This window comes from Acinonyx jubatus, chromosome D3, assembly GCF_027475565.1.
Source record: "Acinonyx jubatus isolate Ajub_Pintada_27869175 chromosome D3, VMU_Ajub_asm_v1.0, whole genome shotgun sequence".
Lineage (NCBI taxonomy): Eukaryota > Metazoa > Chordata > Mammalia > Carnivora > Felidae > Acinonyx > Acinonyx jubatus.
The window spans coordinates 44897271-44915928 of NC_069392.1; the positions used below are offsets into that span (position 1 = coordinate 44897271).

Sequence of the window (18658 nt, forward strand, 5' to 3'; positions counted from 1 at the left end):
AGGTACAGGGTGGTGGACCACATATTCCTGGGGCCCTAGGCTTAAGGTTTGCTTCTACCATTTTACCAGTTGTGTGATTCTTGTGGAAATTACTTAATGTAATTCACTGTGTTTCCTCAACTGTAAAATAGAAGTTATAATCTTAGGGTGCAAGTAGGAACTGCACGATGCCTGGTGCATTAAAGGTGCTCTGTAAATGTTCGCTTTAATTGTTAACATAATTATTTGAAAATTGAGAATCACCAAAACAACACAAAAAGCATCCTCTCCATTCCTTACATCTACGTTATGGAGATGGAGATAAATAGAGGTCATAGGCATCCACATCCTTGGAAGAGATTTGCTTCTAACTGTATATAAATCTTGTAAACTTTGAGGAGTCATAATTTAATTCCCTCATAAATAACTAAATTGGTAAAATTCTCTCTGGGAAAGAATGGGAAAAATAAAGACCATCGAAAGGAAAAATATTGACAGATGTTTAGATGTCTTAGCTTAAATAGTTTTTAATTACACTTTTTATTATAATAGCAACATTTTGTAGAACCCCCATTTATTTTTAAGAATTGCTGATGGTGGAGCGCCTGGGCGGCTCAGTCCGTTAAGCGCCTTGATTCTTGATTTCGGCTCAGGTCATGATCTCGCAGATTTTGAGTTCAAGTCTCGTGTCAGGTTCTGTGCTGATGGTGCGGAGCCTGTGTGGGATTCTCTCTCTCTTAAAATAAAGAAATAAACTTAAAAAAAATCTCTGAAGGGATCTTTCGCGTATTGGGCTTCTGTGATGTGCAGGACAATGTGCTGGCTGAAGTGTGGTGACAAGGAAGACACACATGGTCTCTGATCACACAAACTGATGGGGCTGCGTATCCCAGGGTGCTGCTTCTGAGTTCTACAAGTGTCTTCACATAATATCAAAAGATAAAGTTGTATATAAATATATCACCACATATGGGAGAATCCTCAGTTACCCACTAGATGAAAACATTTGGTAGCACATTTTGTTCCACATCAGGATCAAATTTATCTTTGAACACTTAAGAATGAACTTTAGGGGCGCCTGGGTGGCTCAGTTGGTTAAGCGTCTGACTTTGGCTCAGGTCATGATCTTGTGGTTCACGATTTCGAACCCGCGTCGGGCTCTGTGCTGACAGCTCAGAGCCTGGAGCCTGCTTTGGATTCTGTGTCTCCTTCTCTCTTTGCCCCTCCCCTGCTTGCGCCCTGTCTCTCTTTCTCAAAAATCAAACAAAAACATTTACAAAAATTAAAAAAGAATGAACTTTAAAGATGCTTGTCAGAGGGCAGAGCTGCCATTTTGTCGCAGAACATTCTGGAAAGGCTGTGGGTGTAAATTTACTTCTTCATCCCCCTCCTGTATGGTGGTTATGCTCTCGGGTAATTTCACTGGGGAGCAAAGCAGTTCAGTGTGTGAAGCCCACCACTGGATAAGCATGATCCTTTGACCCAGTTAAAATGTATTCAGTATATAAGAAAGGGCCATATATTCAGCTTTTCAGGTGGTAATGTCTGTAAAATTCTGCATCACAAACAAAACAAAACAAAACAAAACAGAATCAAGAGTTTGCCTCCCCCAAAAGAGTAATTCAGTAAGAAGATGAGATGAAAAAAATGAAAAAAAAAAAAAAAAAAAAAGAAGAGATGATATCAGCAGAATCAGAATTCAGTAAAGATGATAATACCAAATAGATATCACTCCAGATAAGAATGGATTCTCATTTATCTATGGAGTTAACTGTCAGCTTCTCACTTTGGTATCCACAGACCAGCTTTTATCTTCCCATTTATCTTTCAGGTCTTGTCTTTGATTACTCACGCTGTTGTTAAACTGGACCTGCTGGCCTCTGTGCCTTTGATGGTGCTGGTTCCTCTACCTGGAGCACCTTCCCTGTTTGCCGTTCATTGATACTCACCAAAGTCACGTCTACCCTCACTGGCAACTTAATTCTGCTTCTTCCACCTTGTTTTCCGAGCCCATGGAATATGTATCACCTTTGACCCAGAATTCTATTATACTCTTGCTGTATCCTTGCCTTACAGTTGTTTGTGTACTTATCGCCTCCACTGAGACTGCAAACGGGGGTTCTCTTTGTATCCTCGTGCCTGACATGGAGATTGCAGAGTAGTACATAAAGAGACATGCAGATAATCTTTGTATCTCAGGTACAACATTCGTCTTTAAGACAATTCGTCTTAAAGTGTTGTCTGGTACAAGAAAAACATAGCTGTAAAAGATGGGAAGATAAGTATAATATATATCCTAGAATCATGATAAACAGAGTATAAATGGGTGATATGCTTTAAGATTAAATGAAGACGAAAAAGCCTTACTACTGTCTGCAGAATACATGATGACAAATCTCAACAGCTGACATCTCTGAGCCGTATAAAGTGGTCTTTGTTTTAGTTGCCTCTTTACTAAATTGATAAGAAAAAATTATTTGAAAATCAAAAAAAGAGCTTTCCTTTTTTCCCCCCAGGGCCAGTTCTGTGACTATTGCAATTCTGAGGACCCCAGGAAAGCACATCCAGTCACCAATGCAATTGATGGATCTGAGCGCTGGTGGCAAAGCCCTCCTCTCTCCTCAGGCACACAGTACAACAAAGTCAATGTCACCTTGGATCTAGGGCAGGTAAGCTACGCTTCCAGCTGGAATGGGGAAAGTTAGTTTGGATCATTGTTTCTGTGGTTATTTCTGATATAATAGTAGTTGTATTTAAAAAATAAGCATCAGTTTTAAGTCATTAATCATTGTGAAGACTGTTATGTGAATATTTGCATCCCTTAACATCCAGTCTGTCACAGTGCAGACTCCCATAACTGTCTATCAAAAGAGTTAAAAACAGTAAAAGAATAGTTTTATTGGCAAATATATTTATTATTATTACTTTTTTTAATGTTTATTTTTGAGAGAGAGAGAGACAGAGACAGAGCACAAGCAGGGGAGGGGCAGAGAGAGACTGTTATTACTTTTGATTATGGTACAGTTCTCACAATATAAAATGCACCATCTTAGTCATTTTTTTAATGTTCATTTTCTGAGAGAGAGAGAGAGAGAGAGAGAGAGAGAGAGAGAGAGAGAGACAGACAGAGCACGAGCAGGGGAGGGGAAGAGAAAGAGGGAGACACAGAATCCGGAGCAGGCTCCAGGCTCTGAGCTGTCAGCACAGAGCCCAACGTGGGGCTCGAGCTCATGAACTGCGAGATCATGACCTGAGCTGAACTCTGACGTTTAACCAACCGAGCCACCCAGGCACCCCATCTTAGACATTTTTTTAAGTGTACAGTTCAGTTGTGTTAAATTAACATTGCTGTGCAACCAGTCACCAGAATTCTTTTTCATCTTGCAAAGCCGGCACTCTGTACCCATAAACAACAACTCCCCATTCTCCTTTTTCCCTAGCGCCTGGCAACTACCATTCTACCTTCTCTCTGTGTGAATTTAGCGACCCTGGGTATCTTATGTAAGTGGAATCCTACAGTATTCGTCCTTTGTGACCAGCTTATTTCACATGGCATAATGTCTCCAAGGTTCCTCTGTACTGTAGCAGGTGTCAGTTTCCTTCTTTTTTTAGGGTTGAATAATATTCTGTTGTATGTGTGCACCACATTTGTTTATGCATTCATCTGTCCATGGACACTTGAGTTGCTTCCACCTTTTGGCTATTGTGAGTAATGCTGCTATGAACATGGGCGTGGCTAAGATTTTTTTTTAATTTTTTTAAATGTTTATTTATTTTTGAGACAGAGACAGAGCATGAGTGGGGATGGGGCAGAGAGAGAGGGAGACACAGAATCTGAAACAGGCTCCAGGCTCCGAGTGGTCAGCACAGAGCCCGATGCGGGGCTCGAACTCACGGACCGTGAGATCATGACATGAGCCGAATTCGGATGCTTAACCGACCAAGCCACCCAGGCGCCCCAAGATATTTTTATAGCATTTCCCAGAAATCTTGATTCTGTGGACATCGACTACCATAGTTTTTGGCTTTGTTTGGCCAGCTGGTCTACAAGAAAACCTGGTTTCAGTCTTTTCCTCCGGTGGTATGGTAAGATGGCCCTGAGGATGCCTTCCTCTTGGCACACATGGCCAGTGTAATCCCCTCTCTTTTGAGTGTGGCAGCACTATAATGGAAGTCACTCCTGTGGTAAAGTGGCATTATATGGCAAAAATGAAGGGATTTTGCACATATGTTTAAGGTCCCAAGTCAGTTGATCAAAAGGGAGATTATCTTTGAGGATTTCTCCTAATGAGGGGAGCTCTTAAAAGGGACTGGGACCTACCCAAAGGAAGAGATTTGAAGCATGAGAAAATTTCCTGCTGACCTTGAAGGGGAAAACTGCTATGTTATAAACTACCTGTGGAGAGGGCCACATGGCAAGGATCTAAGAATGTTCCAGAAGCTGGGAGCAGCCCCACCCAACTGCTAGGAAAAAAGCGGGAACCTCAATCCTACAACCATAAGAAACTGGATTCTGCCAACAACATGTGCAGACTTGGGAGTGGGTCTTTCCAGGCATCTGGTGAATGCTTTGAATGCAGCTGCCATGCCCAGACTCCTGAAATACAGAACTGAAAGATAGTAAGTGGCTTTGGCTTAAGCCACTAAATTTGTGTTCATTTGTTAAGCAGCAATAGAAAAACGGATGCACCTTCTTCTTTCCCCTTTCAGACTAGAGGGTGCCTTCTGTCTATTTCATTCTGTTCCTTCAACAAATATTTATGTCAGGCCCTGCTCTAGGTATTTGTGTTACATAAAAGAACCAAAGAGATGGAGATTCATTTCCTCATATAACACACTGACATTTAGTTGTGGGAGACAGCCAACAAAAATATACATTAGTAAATACAATATGTTAGAAGCTGATGAGAGCTATGGAAAAAGTGAAAAAGTAGATCAGGGTAAGATCATGAGGGCCAGGGACAAGGGTGGTTTGCAGTTTTAATTAGGATGTTCAGGAGAGGGTTTGTTGAACAAAGACTGAAAGCAGGTGAAGGTATTCATCATGCAGCTATCAGTCACCCAGACAAAGGGAACAGCCCTGCAAAGTCCCTAAGGTGGGAGCTTGTCTGGAAAGTATCAGGACAGCATGGAGTCAAGGGTGGCTGGAGCAGAGTCAGGGAGGGGGAAGTGGTGAGAGAAAAGGCCAGAAAGAGAACAGACAGGGCCAGATCAAGTAGGGCCCCTAGGCCACAATAAGGACTTGGACTCTTCATGTGAAACGAGAGCCATTACAGAATTTCAAGCAGAGGAATGATCTCATCTGTTTTATATTTAAAAAGGATTTCTGTGGCTGTTCTGTTGAGGATTATCAGGGAGAAAGAGTAGAAGCCAGTTAGGAGAGTGTCCTCATAATCCACAAGAAAGATGCCAGTAGTGGCAGTTAAAGTGGGTGATTGTGTCCCAGATACATTTTGATACTAGAGCTTTCATGCTTTCCTAATGGATTGAATGTGGAGAGAGAAGAGAGGATTCAGGGATGATTCCTAAGACTTTTGGTCTGAGCAGCTGGATCTGCTGTTTGCAGAGATGTTGGAGACTCAGGGACAGTTTTGTGGATATGTGGACACTGAAATACTCTTTGGATGTGCAAGTGGAGGTGTGGACTAAGCACACCTTAGTGTGAATATGAATCTGGGAAGATATGAATCTGGGAAGCTGGCTGGGCTAGAAGAGACATTTGTTATGGATTTCATTAGATTTTATTATATTTGGGATCTCTTAGCTTATTGAATCTGTATATTTATACCTTTCATCATCTTTGGGCTATTTTCAAAAAACCTTTATTCCTTCCTTCCTTTTCCAGCTTTATTGAGGTATCATTGACAAATAAAATTTTATGTTTTTTAAAAATATTTATTTGTTTATTTTGAGAGAGAGAGAGAGAGAGAGAGAGCACAAGTACAGGAGGGGCAGAGAGAGGAAGTCCCAAGCAGGCTCTCACGACTGTGAGATCATGACCTGAGCTGAGATAAAGAGTTAGATGGTTACCCGACTGAACCACCCAGGTATTCCAGTAAAATTGTATGTGTTTTAAAGTGTAAAATGTGATGATTTAATAACCATATACTTTGTGAAATGATTACCATGATGAAGTTGATTAACACATTCATCACCTCACATACTTATCTTTTTGTGCATGCATGTGTTGAGAACACTTAAGATCTGCCCTTTTAATAAATTTCAGATATACAATACCATATTATTAACTATAGATACCATGTTGTACATTAGACTCCTTAGTTCTGGGAACTAAGATTGGTACCCTTTGAACAACATCTCCTGACTTCTCCCATCCCCCAGCCCCTGGTAACTACCATTCTATTCTCTGTTTCTATGAGTTCAACTTCTCTCTTTTTGGGATTCTGATGATATTAATGTCAGATCTTTTATTATTGTTCCATAGGTCCCTGAAGCTCTTTTCATTTATTTTTCAGTTGGTTTTCTCTCTTGTTTTTCAGATTAGGTCATTGTATTGCTCTCCCTTCAAATTCCCTGATTCCATTCTCTTTCATGTTTGTTCTCCTATCTAGCCCATTTAGTGAGTTTTTAGTTTTAGTTATTGTATTTTTTCAGTTATATAATTTCCATTTGGTTTTTTTTTTATGTCTTCTATTCCTTGGCTGAGATTTTAGTAAAACCTTGGTTTGTGAGCATAATTCATTCTGGAAACATGCTTGTAATCTATAATCACAAGTACGTGTACAACAAAGAGAATTTCAAGAACCATTGGCTTATTTGTGATCATGTGACATGTGACATCATGTAATACTTGTATTGCAAGACATTGCTTGTTTATCAAGTTAAATGTATTATAAATGTTGTTCTTCTTGTGGAACACTTGCAGAACAAGTTACTTGCAATCCAAGGTTTTACTGTATTTTCATTTACTTCAAGAATATTTGTACTCTCTCACTGAAGCATTTTTATGATTGCTACTTTAAAGTTTTTGTTGGGTAATTCTGTCATCTGTTTTCTCATCTCTTCTTGGGGTCTGTTGATTGTTTTTTCTCATTCAAATTGTTATTTTCCCCTGGTTTTTGGTATGATGGTTTTGGTATGATTTTCAGTTGTATTCTGGACATTTTAGATATTATATTAGGAGACTCTGAATCTGGGGCACTTGGCTGTTTCAGTTACTTAAATGTCTGACTCTTGGTTTTGGCTGAGGTCATAATCTCACGGTCGTAATATTAAACCCCGTGCCAGACTCTGCACTGAGCATGGAGCCTGCTTCAGATTCATTCTCTCTCTCTCTCTCTCTCTCTTTCTCCCTCCTCCCCTGCTCATGTTCTCTCCGTCTCTCTCAAAATAAATAAATAAAATCTTTTTAAAAAGGAGACTCTGACTCTATTTAAATCTTTTGCCTTAGCAGATGGTCACCCTGTTTAGGTTTGATATGTAGGTCCTGGCCTGTTTTTACAGGCTGTGGTTTCAATGGCAATTTGGTTTTCAGAACTGGTGCATACTATTTGAGTCTGCTTTGTGCATCTGGTGCCTGGGTTCCTGCTTGGTTCCTATTACTGTTGCCTGTGGAGCCAGAATGAACTTCTCCTGATCCAGTAACACTTAATAGGGGTTGAGACTGACCTTTAGGGCAGAGAATGCTTCCCCAGTGCACTGTCCAAGGATGCCTGGTGCTGAAATAGACATTTGGAAATTGATGGCATATAGATGGTGTTAACCTGTGAGCATGAGAGTGAGAAGAGGAGAGGATCTAGGGTTGAGCCCTGGGGTGCTCCAAGATTAAGAAGTCCTGGGAAAGAGAAGTAAGCAATACAGAAGACTGGTACGGAATGACAGATGGGAGGACAACCAAGAGAGTGTGGTGTCCTAAAGCCAGGTGAAGAAAGTATATCAAAAATGAGGGAGTCTTACAGCTCTATAATACAAAGACAGAGAGCCTAGTTTTGAAAAAATAGGCAAAGGATCTGAACAGTTTTCCAAAGAAGATACACGAATGGTCAATAAACACATGAAAAGATGCTCAGCATCATAAGCCATCAGGGAAATGTAAGTTAAAACCATAATGAAATACCACTTCACACTCAGCAGGTGGCTATAATCCAAAAGATAGATAATAGCAAGTATTGATGAGGCTCTGGAGAAATTGGAACTCTGATACATTGTTAGTGGCAAAATAAAATGGCACAGATGCTCTGGGAAACAGTTTGGTAATTCCTCAAAAAGTTAAACACAGAGTTACCATCTGACCCAGCAATTCCACTCCTAGTTATATACCCAAGAAAAATGAAAACATATATACACAGAGAAACTTGTTTCTAAATGTTTATTATAGCATTATTTGTAATAGCCAAAAAGTGGGAACAATTCAAATGTCAATCAATTGATGGATAAATAAGCCAAATATTCATATCAATACAATGGAATATTATTCAACAATAAAAAGGAATGAATTTCTGATGAATGCTACAACACGGATGAACCTTGAAAACATTCTACTTGAAAGAAGCCAGTCACAAAAGACCATGCATCATATGATTCTATGTGTATGAAATACACAGATAAGCAAGTAGCTTAGTGGCTGCCTATGGCTGGGGGTTTTGGAGGGAATTGAGAAATGACTCCTAGGAGGTATGGTTTGTTTTGGGGGAGACAGATGAAAATTGAATATGATTGATTGGACAATCCTGTGAACATACCAGAAACATTTGGACTTTATATTTTAGATGGGTGAATTGAATGGTATGTGAATTATACTTCAGTGGAACTATGAAACAACAAGAAAGAGTTCATGAAAAGAGAGTATCAAGGAAAAAAAAATAGAGAGACTGTGTCAAATACTATGTCAAGTAACATAGGACAGGTGATGACTGATAATTTGCCATTGGATTTGCTAATCTGGAGGTCATTGGTGGCTTTGGTGATAGGATTGAAAACCTAACTGTAGGCAGATTGAGAGAGAATGTGAAAGGAAATGAAACTTGTACAGAAATATTTTTTTTAATGAAATTTATTGTCAAATTGGTTTCCATACAACACCCAGTGCTCATCCCAAAAGGTGCCCTCCTCAGTGCCCATCACCCACTTCCCCCCACCCCCCATCAACCCTCAGTTTATTCTCAGTATTTAAGAGTCTCTTATGGTTTGCCTCCTTCCTACTTTGAGGAGTTCTGAAACAATGAGGAGAAAGAAATGGGGGAAGAGCTATTGAAAGTCAGGCCAAGAAAAGACTGGTAACTGATTCATAATAGGAAATATACAGAACACTAACACTGATACTAATGATAGTACTAATAATACTAATGTTAAACTAATCTTTCTGCTGGCCATAGTTGTACAGAGAGTACAGTTCATCTAGGAAATACTGCCTTGACCAGATGCCTGCTCTCAGCGCTTCTGCTGGGGCTGTAGACCCATCGACCTGCAGGGTGCTTTCCTTGAGAGGCTTTTGTTGGTGGGTGAGGCTGCAGGAACCCTTGCGCACTGCTGGTAGGAATGCAAACTGGTGCAGCCACTGTGGAAAACAGTATGGAGATACTCCCCAAAATTAAAAATAGAATTACCATATGATCCAGTAATGCCACTATTGGGTATTTATCCACAGAATGAAAACACTAATTTGAAAACATACACGCACCCCTATGTTTACCGAAGCGTTATTTACAATAGCCAAATTATGGAAGGAATCTAAGTGTACATTGATAGATGATTAGATAAAGATGTGGTATATATACACAATGGAATATTATTTAGCCATAAAAATGAACGAAATCTTGGCATTTGCAACATTATGATGGATCTAGGTAGAGAGTATAATGTTAAGTGAAATAAGTCAGTCAGAGAAAGACAAATACTGTATGATATCACTCATGTGGAATTTAAGAAACAAAACAAATAAAGAAAAAGACAAAATCAGATTCTTAACTATAGAGAACAAACAGATGGTTACAAGAGGGAAGGTGGTTGGGAGGATAGATGAAACGGGTGAAGGGGATTAAGAGTATACTTACCATGATGAGTAGTGAGTAATGTACAGAATTGTTGAATCACTATATTGTACACGTGAAACTGATGTAACACTGTATGTTAACTATACTTCAGTTAAAAAGAAGGAAAGAATTTATCCCCCAAAAAGCATTGCTTGACAGCAATCAAAAGGCAATGCATCCCACAGACTGGACCTTGAATGACACACTGAGATTTCTTGGAAGGAGTGTGTTATCTTCATTTTAGTTGGTGACAGTTTGGTGATAGAAGGGCTCTCCACCTCTTCAGACCATATGTTGTGTTAAATTAGGCCTCTCCTAAGAGTATTTTCACCGACAATTTTCATCTTAGGTAATTCAGGAAGACCTTGGTTTGAAAGACTCTGTAAGCGCAATTTCAACTATGAATTAGTCTTATCCCTCTAATAACTCACCTCGGCCATGAATTCAGTAGAGATTTTACCTGTAATGACCAGAATTTAGCTTAATTAGGCCAGTTATTTAACTGAAGGTTTTTGTAGTTAACTGGGAATTTTAACCCATCAAAACAATGTGTACCTATCATTACCAATGCCTGCTGGATTTACTCTTTCTACCCTAAAGCTATTTCTAAAAACTTACCTTTTATTTTATTTTTTTAATGTTTATTTAGTTTTGAGAGAGAGAGAGGGAGAGAGTGAGAGAGTAAGCAGGGGAGGGACAGAGAAAGAGGGAGACAGAATCTGAAGCAGGCTCCAGGCTCAGAACTGTCAGCACAGAGCCTGACGTGGGACTTGAACTCACAAACGGTGAGATCATGACCTGAGCCAAAGCCAGGTGCTTAACCAACTGAGCCACCCAGGTGCCCAAAAAGCTTACCTTTTTTTTTTTTTTAATTTTTTAACATTTATTTATTATTGAGAGACAGAGACAGAGCATGAGCATGGGAGGGGCAGAGAGAGGGGGAGACAGAGAATCTGAAGCAGGCTCCAGGCTCCAAGCTGTCAGCACAGAGCCCGACCCGGGGCTCGAACTCGCAAACTGTGAGATCACGACCCGAGCCGAAGTCGGACGCTTTACCGACTGAGCCACCCAGGCACCCCAAAAAAGTTACCTTTTAAAAGCACCCTTTTGATGTACTGAAAAATCCCTAACTAAGAGAGTTGGAGTAAAGAACATATACCAGCATAGGAACAAGTTAGCAGCTTGCTGACTGCTGACAGACATTAGCCATGGCCTCCTTCTGCATGAAGATTGTGTTCACCCAGCCTCTGACCCACTGGGGAGGCTCTTCTGAAGGGGGGTTGATTGATGGTGGATTCTGGAGCTGGCTCACCTTGGTTTGCATCCTGGTGCACTGCTTACTCGCTGTGTGATCCTGAGCAATACATTTGACTGCTCTGTGCTACAGTTTCCTCATTTATAAAGGGAGCTAATAATCATCCTTATCTCGTAGGATTGCCGTGAGGTTTGAATGAGTTAACAGCTTCATTTTTAAACCTCTTGGACCAGTGGTTTCTAAATAAATTTTATTTAATAAAATAAAGTAAATTTCAATAGACACTCATTATTAAACAGACTGATTACTTCTGCTCCTCTAGAAAATACTGTATATGAAAATGCAGAGAATACTCTAGAAAAGCTACTAGAAACAGGAAAAGCAGCATAAATTATGTCAGGCTGAAGATGTTTCTTTCTCTTTGTGCTCAGTTAGTTTTTGTCTTGTAAGATTCATATTGTATGCCTGGTTGGGGGATCCCTGTTTTCTTCTTTGTGCTGGAATTAACCATGAAAGTGTCTCTGAGATGTTAGATTTCAGAACCGAATAGTGACTTATAGACTTTAGATGGAGGGAAGTGTGAATTCTGATGCGTAGTTGGGAAATAAAACATAGACTCTAAACTTATTTTTACCACATCACTTTTTTTTCCAGTTACTGAGAAACAACATTTGATTTCGATGTGCTGTGGTCAGTTTGACAGCTTATGTTGTCATGAGGGAGGTCACCTTTCTTTTGGAATGTTTGGTGGTTTTCATTGTTATTTTTCTTGGATAATGCAGTTTGACAAAAGCATCACCTTCAGGACTCCGTCTTTAGGGGCAGTTTTCCCCTTACAAGGTGGCAAATGTATGAAGTTTCTATGATTAACTAGAGGCAGGGCCACTTAACGAGGCTGTTCTAGTTCATCTGATGATACCGTATTCATCAGTTTTAGGCTATAGGATAAGAACACAATTACTTATAGGAAACTTTCATCTCATCTGGCCAAATAGAATGAGGTCAGCTTCTTAGCCTGTGTATAGACCAGCTGGGAAGTGCAGGATTTAATGTCCCCAGGGACATCCCTCAACCCAGCAGAAAAATTCCCCATTTCTCTGCCTCTCCAAGGCAGGGTTCTTCAGAGTGTCTCCACCAGAATTGAGCCCCAGTTGGCCCTGGTAAGAATCTGCCATAGACATAGCAGCCACTGGCTTTTCTCCCTTTTCTGTGTCCCCCTTACTCCCAATTTATGCTTCTTGAGATCAACTCCCAAATAAACTGTCTGTGCCCAGTCTTTGTCCTGGAGCTGGCTTTAGAGCGGACCCAAACAAAGACAAGGAAGAAAGGGGGCTTAGGCCGAGACCCTGAACACCCCACATGTGTCCACACAAGCAAATACTATTAAAAAGTTATTTAAAGTGTCGTAAGTCAGAAAATTCAGGAAATGTTTCTAACATTCTCAGGTTAAATAACAAAGGAAACAGCATTATAACTTTTAAAGAAAAGGAGAGGTCATAGAGAAATTTGTCATTACTCTACCTGTTTTTTCATGAATTCAGCATAGACCGTGAACTCCCCAGGGGCCAGATGCAGCTATAGGATCCAACCATTCAAGAGTGAATATATAGTATGTAGAAGGCCTTCTAGAGTTTTTGTTGTGGTTGTTGTTGTTTCCTGGTCCTCTTTAACTTTTGTGAAAGTTTGGTAGATGAACCCAAGACATTCTTTGTAGCCTTTGTTAGTTTGTACTCCGATGGGAGGAAGGCCTGGGCTGGTTTCTGGCTCTTCTTGGGCTAATGGGCTTTGGACGTTAAATCTATTCTAGGGATGCCAGGCAGATGAGGTCACTAAAAGTCTGACTCATTTGGGTTCCTGGGTGGATACGGTTCAATCCAGAAAGTAGATGACTCTAGGATTTGACCCAGTCTTCTAGATTCCTCAGGAATTGTCTAGACTGTAAGCTTCAGAAAGACAGGGACTGTGTTTTCTTTTGTTCACTATGTGACGTTCTGCTCCCAACATCTTGCCCAGTTTTCAGCACATCGTAGATGTTCAGTAAATATACTGAGTGAGTGTAGAGTGAAACCAGGATGACTCAGGGTCAGTCTGGATTTCCCAGGGCATAGTACTAATGGAAGGATGTTGCTGTGAGACCAAATCTCTGGGCAAACCAGTCTCGGCTCTGTAATTAATTAGATGGTTGGTTCCACTTATGACATTTGAGTCTCTTTGCAACATCATTTAAGTGTTCTAGACAATAACATAATTGGACGATCTAGATCTTATTCAGAACAAATTTGCAATTTGTAAATATTCTATTAACAAACATATAATCATGGGACTCAACCTTTGGGAGCAAATAACTTGTTAGTGGATAAGAAAAGGGGCCAACTAAGTAGCCTCCTGGGCTACTGGGGATGCAATTTTATTCTTTATGCTAATTCTTTATCCTTTATGTAGTAACCTAAAAATGTTAATTGCCTTTAAAGTGCCTTAAAATTATTTTTAATGTTTATTATTATTATTATTATTTTTTTTTTTTGAGAGAGAGAGAGAGAGAGAGAGAGACAGAGCATGAGCAGGCAAGGGGCAGAGACAGAGGGAGACACAGAAACTGAAGCAGGCTCCAGGTTCTGAGCCGTCAGCACAGAGCCTGACATGGGGCTCAAACCCACAAAACATGAGATCGTGACCGGAGCTGAGGTCAGACATTTTACTGGCGGAACCACCCAAGTGCCCCTCTTTAAAACGCCTTTTAAGTAATGTATACGTTACAAAGAAGCTGGCACTATGGAATTTTCTTTTTACAAGTGAAAAACTGCAAGGAGGCTGAGTGGATCCGGAGCAACAAGCAATCCCTGAGATGTCAACTTTGTTTAGTTCTGTGCATCACTCTTTCAAATAGCATTGATGATATATGTTAAGTAAATAGATTCCAAGCTCCTTAAACACTGTTAGAGGAAACAGTGTCTGGGAAATTATTATTTTTAAAAAATTTTAATGTTTATTTATTTTTGAGAGAGCATGAGCAGGAGAGGGGCAGAGAAGGAGGGAGACACAGAATCTGAAGCAGGCTTCAGGCTCTGAGCTGTCAGCACAGAGCCCGACTCAGGCCTCAAACTCACAAACCACGAGATCATGACCTGAGCTGAAGTCGGAGGTTTAACAGACTGAGCCACCCAGGCGCCCCTGGGAAGCCATTTCTGAACTAAAACTAAATATTCTTTGGCCATACTGGCTACTTTTCAGTACCTTTTCCCCCCAGTTGATATAGTTTTCTTTTCAGTTGATGTTGAGAAGAATCTACTCATCTCCTCAAGCCATAAAATAAATCAACATTTACTCTGTGTATTACTTAAAGTTACTTAAGATTGAAACAGATAAATCCTGACTCTGGTAGCTAAATACAATGCAAGCTTATTTTTCATTCATGTGACCATTCAAGCATAACTGATCTTGGCCAGGTAGCTCCCCTGAAACAAGTGTTCAAAGACTCAGACTCCTTCCATGTTTGGTCTCCGCCATCTTCAATATTCGTTTGCTAGGGTTGCTCTGGAGGCTGTCTCTGTTTCGGCCAGTGGGAATGAGAAAAGATGGTGGAAGATTATGTGTGAGAGGTTTTTATGGGCAAGGCTGGGGGTGGCATAGTCTTATTCTGGAAATTCTTTCTTTTCCTAAGTTTATTTATTTACTTTGAAAAAGAGAGAGAGAGTAGGAGAGGGACAGAGAGAGGAGGAGAGAGAATCCCAAGCAGGCTCCTTTGCTGTCAGCGCAGAGCCTGACGCTGGGCTCGATCCCACAAACTATGAGATCATGACTTGAGCCCAAACCAAGAGTTGGATGCTTAATTGAGCCACCCAGGCATCCCCTTATTCTGGAAATTATTATTCCGTTGGTTAGAACTTAGTCACGTGGACCCACCTAATGGCACAGTAGGCCAGGAAAGTAGTCTAGCTGGTGCCCACAAAGAGGAAGTGAGCTTTCTAACCAGGGAAGCAGTCTCTTCCATGGTGTGCTGCAGGTGGCTCCTATCAGTTGGGTGAGCTGATTCTGTGAATCTTCCCAGCTCTGTACCCAGTGAGAGCACTTAGGCTACAGAAATGGCAACTGATAACAATCAGGGCTTTTCTTCCAAAAGCTAGTTCACAAGCACACCACTCGTTGAATCCTTTCTGCATCCCACCGTTTCCCCCTCCCGCCCTTCTTACCATCGGATTATTCCATCTTGCTCCTTAATATGGCAGAGCCAGTTCCATTCCATCAACACCACACTACCCTAGTTTGGTCCTTGCTCTTCCTGCAGTTAGCCCACGAGTCTTCTAACCAGATCCCAGCCTCAGGTAACTGAGGTATCCCCTGCTGGAAACCTTCCCTTGCTGCCTGCTTCCCCCCGGGGCTGTCTCTGTGTACTCTGAGGTACTTGCTAGGCTGTATTGTGAAGGTGCAGAACACCATGAGCTCCTTGAGGTCATGGGCCATGAGTGTAGCAGTCTTCTTCTTATCCACGGGGCTTCAACGTCCTGGAATGTACTACGTCCTCGGGACATGCCAAATGACATGGGAAGAAAAATTCCAATACGGTTCTTTTTCACATTACCCATCTTGTTATATGTCTTGCTATAATTATGAACAGCTCTGCCTTATTTTTTAAAGATCTTCAACATTTACATTTGCTAGTTTCCATATAAACAGCACAAGCATAACAAACATAACAGAAAATGAGTTAAATATTTCCTTCCAAAACACTCAGTAGGCTGTAGGCAGACAACATAAATCCAAGAGACAGAAGAAGGAATAGAAATGGTACTAGGAAGCAGCAACACTGTTCTTCTGGAATTTTCTCCCAAACTCTCTACAGATAGAAGTTAATCTGATAAAGTGATAAACATAGGTCACTGTGACCTCCCCCCCCCCCCCTTGGTGACTCTTGCCAGATAACCTTGTGTCACGCACTGTTATGACTGTGACATTGGCTGTGTCCAAGGATTAAGGTCATTGTGCAGTTGACATAGGGGTCTTTCTTGACAGGCAGAGTGATCAGCAGGGTTGGGCATCCCTTGGGAAGGTGAAGCCTTCAGTGCAGGGACAGGTGCTAGAGCGGGCAGCCTCCCACCTGCTGAATCAGCCCACACTGTATTCTCTCATGAAGTTAGACCACAAATGTAACACTCGAGGTTGGTTTCTTGAGAACTCTCAGGATCATGGTTCGTGCCAAGGAGAGAAAAAATAAACAGAAACAAAGTCCTTGGTGCCTTTTAGAAAAGGTTAATCTTGTTTCTCTGAGGGTTGGCCATGCAGTTAAGAAGACAGAAGGAAGACTGTGTGCCAGGCAGTGATAATGAGTAACGTGGAGCCGGGAACCAAACAGGAAGGAAAGTCACTTTGGCTCCTTGAGCAGAACGCAGGCCACTGTGCCAACCTTTGTGTGTATGGAGGTGGTCAGGGTGGGAAAGAGACCAAGGTGTGGGGCCCGGGAGGGCTGGGGCCAGGTATCTGAGCGTGGGGAGGGTTCACTGCCTATGGCTAGAGATGCTTGTGAACGATGCAGGTGATGTGCTTTGACCCTTTTGAAACATGAGACAGGTGTGGAATCTTATTATTACCCAGAGAGACCGTCACTGATGCCCTTCCTTCTCTCCCTTTTCTGTACTTCCCATAAGCCTATGCTGCTTTTATCTCTTCTAAGCGAGTAAAGTAGATATAGTCACACTAAAGTTCTGGAAGCTCTGTGCTGATATTGTATCATCCCAGAATGTTTTCATGAAAAAAATTACTATCTATTTTTGTCATAGAACTGCTACTTCTAAGAATTTATCCTAAGGAAATAATGAAATAAATGCTCAAAATGTTTGAGCAAGGGAGCATTTTTTGGTAATATCATAGCTGGGAAACAATCTCATGTCCGATAAGAGGGCATGGATTCATGCAGTGGGCCATCAAACGTTAGAATGATGCCATCGAGGGGGCCTTCACTGACAGGGCTGTCATGACCTGACATGGCACGTCTGTCCTCCGTTGTGAAGAGATCAAACTGTATGTAAGCTGTATACATGGCACGGTATGTTTACCTTGTGTATGTAAGCCAAGAAAAAAGTCAGAAAAGAGAGAATCTAAAGTACTAAGAATGCTTTTCCTTGGATGGTGGGATTCTTGGTGAGTTTTACTTTCTTCTGTAAATCGCATTTACACTGTACTTGATGTTGATGTTCTGGGTTATTTCCTACATACACAAATCTGGCTTCGTAGCTTTCTCTCTGTGTGACCCTGGACCCCCTAGTTAATGTCTCCAGGGAAGTTTCTTCATCTGAAATTTGGGGATGAACTTAGTACCACCCTTGTAAGGTTGTTGTGAGGAATTAAGAAAGTGATATTGAAAAAACTTCTAGAACTTTTAGCACTGTGAGAAGTCAGCCCATGTTAGCTATTATGTCTGGTTTTTCTTTCCCCCCGATGGGCTTGTACATAAGGACAATAAAGCTGATTGGGAAAATATTTCCTTTTGGGAAAACAGAAGAGTTCAACACAGAAAAGACAAAAGGAACAATTATTCCTGGTAGGATCTGAGATCAAAAAGTTTACCTGACATTTTCCTGATGCCTTCCATCCCCCTCATGTAAGTTTCTGACCACTTTATCCCAAGTGAGGTCGGCCCGTGAGAGATTTTTAAATGGCAACAGAATCAGAAAAATGCCCAGTAAATGGAAATTGATGTGTGTTTTTTTTTTTGAAAGAGCCTATTTTATTCCTTAGCTGATCTTGGAAACTATTTTATGTTTCTTCCCTTGTGAAACTTTTGTGATTTCAGGCATATTTTGGCTTGAAATCATGGCAGTTTTCCTCTTACTATTATTGGCAAGCATATATAAGGAAAAACTGAATTTCACAAATTCTTGATGTTTCCAATGAAAGCTCAAGTTAAATATAATGTCTCAGGGGAATCCGCAGGCCTGATGCCCCCTCTCCTCCGCAAGCTGTCTTCCAGGGCACCGGCCTCAGCCCCATGGAGTCCCAGCTCCTACCTAAACCCAGTGACCCTGGAGCCCCCCACCACCCCCCCACCTTCCAAGTGACCAAACTACCTTCGTTTATTCTTTCTTCCTGATGACTCTTCTTTCCCTATTCCAGTTTCTATGGTTCTCTTCACTTTTGCTTTTTCACTTTGCATTCTTCCATTACATTTCCTAACTTAAACCTAATCAGACTAGCACCTTTTCTTGTGGTCACTGCCAGCCTTCAGGAAAGATCTGTGCATGTGTGTCCCCAGCTGCCCTCCCAGCCCCACAGTGGGAAGGTCAGGGCTCCTCCCCCAAGAGGCTCAGCTCCACCAAGACCAAGCAGACCGCCTGGCTACAGCTGTGGCCGCAGGTGGCCTCCTGGCACAGGTAGTGTGGGCAGCCCACCTCCCCAGGGCTCCTGCAGCTGCTTCCAGACCAGAGGGGCCGGGTCTCAT

At 41.4% G+C, this 18658-nt stretch overlaps 1 protein-coding gene across 7 annotated transcripts in view; it reads left to right on the forward strand.

Annotated features, from left to right (window-relative positions):
• Nucleotides 1–18658, forward strand: part of LAMA3 (laminin subunit alpha 3) — a 269791-nt gene that overhangs the window by 32602 nt on the left and 218531 nt on the right. For 5 of the 7 annotated variants that reach the window (XM_027068651.2, XM_053206292.1, XM_053206290.1 and 2 more), the window contains one exon: nt 2496–2648. The exons of 1 other annotated variant lie outside the window; for it this stretch is intronic. In XM_027068651.2, coding sequence (XP_026924452.2) covers nt 2496–2648 — 153 coding nt within the window. Of the gene's footprint in view, nt 1–1664; nt 2179–2495; nt 2649–18658 lie in introns of those variants that run through there. One more of the 7 variants, XM_053206294.1, reaches the window with a different exon arrangement.